We start from the raw sequence: 3,434 nt of genomic DNA, 5'->3' as shown, positions 1-3,434 counted from the left end.
GGGGGGGATTAACCTCTTTTAGGCCCATATTATAAAGACACATTTCCATGTGAATTTTCCATGTGAATTTTCCATGTGAATTTTATTGAAAAAAATTGATTAAAAGTACAAAATACATGCATGCCATTTTTCTGTTTTCAAGGACTCTTTAGCTATTAGAGTTACCTAACTTTGGCGGCTATTTTCTCGCTTACCTCACCACAGAAATCAGGCGACCTACCTTCCTTCAATCACAAATATCTTGAGTTCTATTCAAGATCAAATGGATAACTTAGATAAGAACACTAGTAACATTTTAGAAGCAGCCTTCAACTACAATCAATTCCAGACAACGGATGTACACATTTACACTGTATACACAAAAAGAAATCGATTTAATCTCAACTGGTGGGTCTAAAGGAATAGGGGAACCTGCAGGCAAGATTTTTATGGTTGCGTTTTTTAAAATAATGAATTCAACGCCGATTCATAAAAGGTGGGAATTCTGACCTGTGTGGCTTCTAAAGACGATGCGAGGGACTTGACCATCCAGTGGGCTTGATAACAAATTTCTCCCTGCGAGATGAATAAAGATTGTCATTGTTGTTGTTGTCATTGGGACTATGAGAGCTGTGATGAGACTGTGTCCTGTGACTTTTGTGCGAATAAGATGAGACTGTCCTGTGATTTCTGCGCGAGCTATGATGAGACTGTGTGTGTTCCGTGGACATAGCATTGTTATTGTTGTTGTGAGTTAGTGACCTCAGGGTTTCAGAACTCACCCGCCTCTCCCGACGATCATGGAAACTGGTTAGTTCATGTCTGTGTAGTGTGGCATGTTGTCTGTGTGTCTCTTTGTGTGTGTGTGTGTCTGTCTGTCTGTCCGTCTGTCCGTCTGTCCGTCTGTCCGTCTGCCCGTCTGTCCGTCTGTCCGTCTGCCTGTGTGTGTGTGTGTCTGTCTGTCCGTCTGTCCGTCTGTCTATCTGTCTGTCTGTCTATCTGTCTGTGTGTCTGCCTGTGTGTCTGGGTGTCTGTCTGTCTGTCTGTCTGTGTGTCTGTCCGTCTTTCTTTGTGTCTGTGTGTCTGTGAGTCTGTCTGTCCGTGTGTCTGTCCGTGTGTCTGTCCGTGTGTCTGTCTGTGTGTCTACCTGTCTGTCTGTCTGTGTGTCTGTCTGTCCGTGTGTCTGTCTGTCTGTCCGTGTGTTTGTCAGTGTGTCTTGCCATTGAGTCTGTCCACCAGTGTGCTGTGATGTTGTATCCCTCTCAGCCCGGGCTCGCCCTCACAGGCAGTGTCATAGCAGCCCGCTCCCCAAGTCAGAGACATCTGGGAGAATGGTGGCGAGAAACAACATAGGGGGAACTGCTGCTTTTTCTTTCCTCTTCTTCACTATCATCATTTTCCCTCTACTTCTTTTGTATGTTTGTCACTCTCTTGGGAACTTCTATTTCCGGGGTACCTTGATAGTCGAAGCAGGCTTTGTACTGTTGAGGCTAGAGAGGTGAGCAGAGTAAGCCTGATTCCCTGTAAGGACTTCTGTGTTGACATCCACCCCTTGGCGCTCTATGACGTCATGCAGCTGTGAGGGCGAAATAGCCTACCAAACGTCTGGTTCGGAAATGGGAAGAAAATCCATCAAGGTATTCGAGAAATATCAAAGCTTAAAAATTTCCACCAAAATTGGGTGAAATGCAAATTTTACTTATTAACCAAATTTAGCTACAGGAGCGTGATTGGCCTGTTCTGGTTTCAGGACAAGGCCGGTACAACCACAACAGTCACATCAGATGGATATCTCACCATGCTGAGAAAGTTTTGGAGGAGTTTGTGGAGGAGAAGGTGTTATGTTGTTGAGGCCTGGGTCCCCGGGGGGGGGGGGGGGGGGGGGGGGCACACCCCGCACGTCAGGAGAGGTCCTTGTGTGGTTGTAAGAAATGTTTAGAAAATGCCCCGTGAGCCGAATGTTGACAAGTGAATGGTCGCCACATTTTCCTTAACCTGTGTCTCTTACCTCTTGATTTGTTTTGTTTGTTACGGAAGATCAGTACTTCAAGCTTTGAAGAACAGGAATGGAACAATATTATGGTTGTTTTTTAAGAAGTTGCAAAGTTTGCGTTTCACTCAAAAAATTGGTTGAAAGTTTTAAGGTTTGATAATTATGTTTCGAACATTTCTCTTGATTTCTTTCATATTGACAAATGAAACGTCCTGAAGGCTAAATTTGATTCGCCCGAAGTTTATTGGTTCAAAGATCAAGTTGTTGGCCTTTGAATGAGTCCTCTTTGTTAAGACACCCGGTACATTAGGTCATATAATATGAAATACTCTCAGTTGCTCCTGAGGAAGCCCACGAGGCGAAACGTTGAGCTATTAAACAAATTTAAACATTTTATATCCTTATGTTATTTCGTCTAAAATTAAAACAAGACTCTCCCTCCTACTCTGCTTACCAAACAATAATATGAAACACTCGAAGTAAGGAGAAGGGAAAGATACAGCACAGGAGATGTCTCACAAGGATCCCAAAGGGTATGGGTTCGTATCCCACATCTCGTCACTGGAGGGATTTCAACTCCTGTACATCGGACAGTTTTGATAGCAGGCTCAGAAAACGACCTTCATCAATCGCTTCTAGATACTGTTGTAACAGAAAGTGAACGTAAAGGGTTAGTGTTGAAGGTAAAAAATGAACCAACAGAATGCATGGTAATATCCCCAAAAAAATTTCAAAAATGAAAATCCTATTTGTAATCTCATTAGCAAAGACGAAAAGATCAAACAAGTCAAACAGTTTAATATTTAGGTTATATAATAACACCTGATGCCAAATGCTGCACATAAATAAAACGGAGAATTACAATGGCTAATGCTAATTTCAGTAAAATGAGCGTAATCCTGAAAAATAGAAACATCTCAATGACTACCATAATGACAGTCCTGAAACGCTATGTATGGTCAACCCCTCTATATGGGTGTGAATGCTGGACAATCCCTAAAGACTGTGAAAATAAAATAGAGCAACAGAAATGTGGTTTCTTAGGAGACTGCAAAGAGTATCGTGGAAAGTAAAGAAATCAAATAAGGTAGTGCTTGATGAAGCCCACGTTGGACGCTCAATGTTAAAAACAATCAGGAAACATTAAATGCAGTTTTTGGGACACCTACATAGACATAAATGTCTTGAACATCTAGCTCTCAGTGGCAAAACTGAAGGCAAACAAGGCAGAGGTAGGCCCAGAACAACCTACTTAGGGAACCTAAACCAATGGGTAATGGGGAAAGATCAGGGAAATGTAACTTTTTTAAAGAGCATCTGAGCAAAGGAATGAATGGAGAACCATGATCGCCGATGTCTTTCACAGATCTGGCACTGGATGAATGAGCTGGGACAGTGGGCATGTGTAACTTTATAATAATAACCCCCATCCCAGAATGAGTCAATTCTATTACTCTCTGTC

General features: G+C 42.4%; 1 protein-coding gene across 1 annotated transcript in view; it reads left to right on the top strand.

Moving 5' to 3' along the window:
• Window positions 1–158: 158 nt before the first annotated feature.
• The window catches only part of LOC106011190, a gene marked incomplete at its 3' end in the record, with an annotated part of 12,471 nt that continues 9,195 nt past the window's right edge, over window positions 159–3,434 (top strand). Inside the window, 1 exon segment of the mRNA XM_013079951.1 lies at window positions 159–789. Coding sequence (XP_012935405.1) covers window positions 780–789 — 10 coding nt within the window.

This window comes from Aplysia californica, unplaced genomic scaffold (assembly GCF_000002075.1).
Source record: "Aplysia californica isolate F4 #8 unplaced genomic scaffold, AplCal3.0 scaffold00069, whole genome shotgun sequence".
NCBI lineage: Eukaryota > Metazoa > Mollusca > Gastropoda > Aplysiida > Aplysiidae > Aplysia > Aplysia californica.
This window is presented reverse-complemented; position numbering and strand designations above follow the sequence as displayed.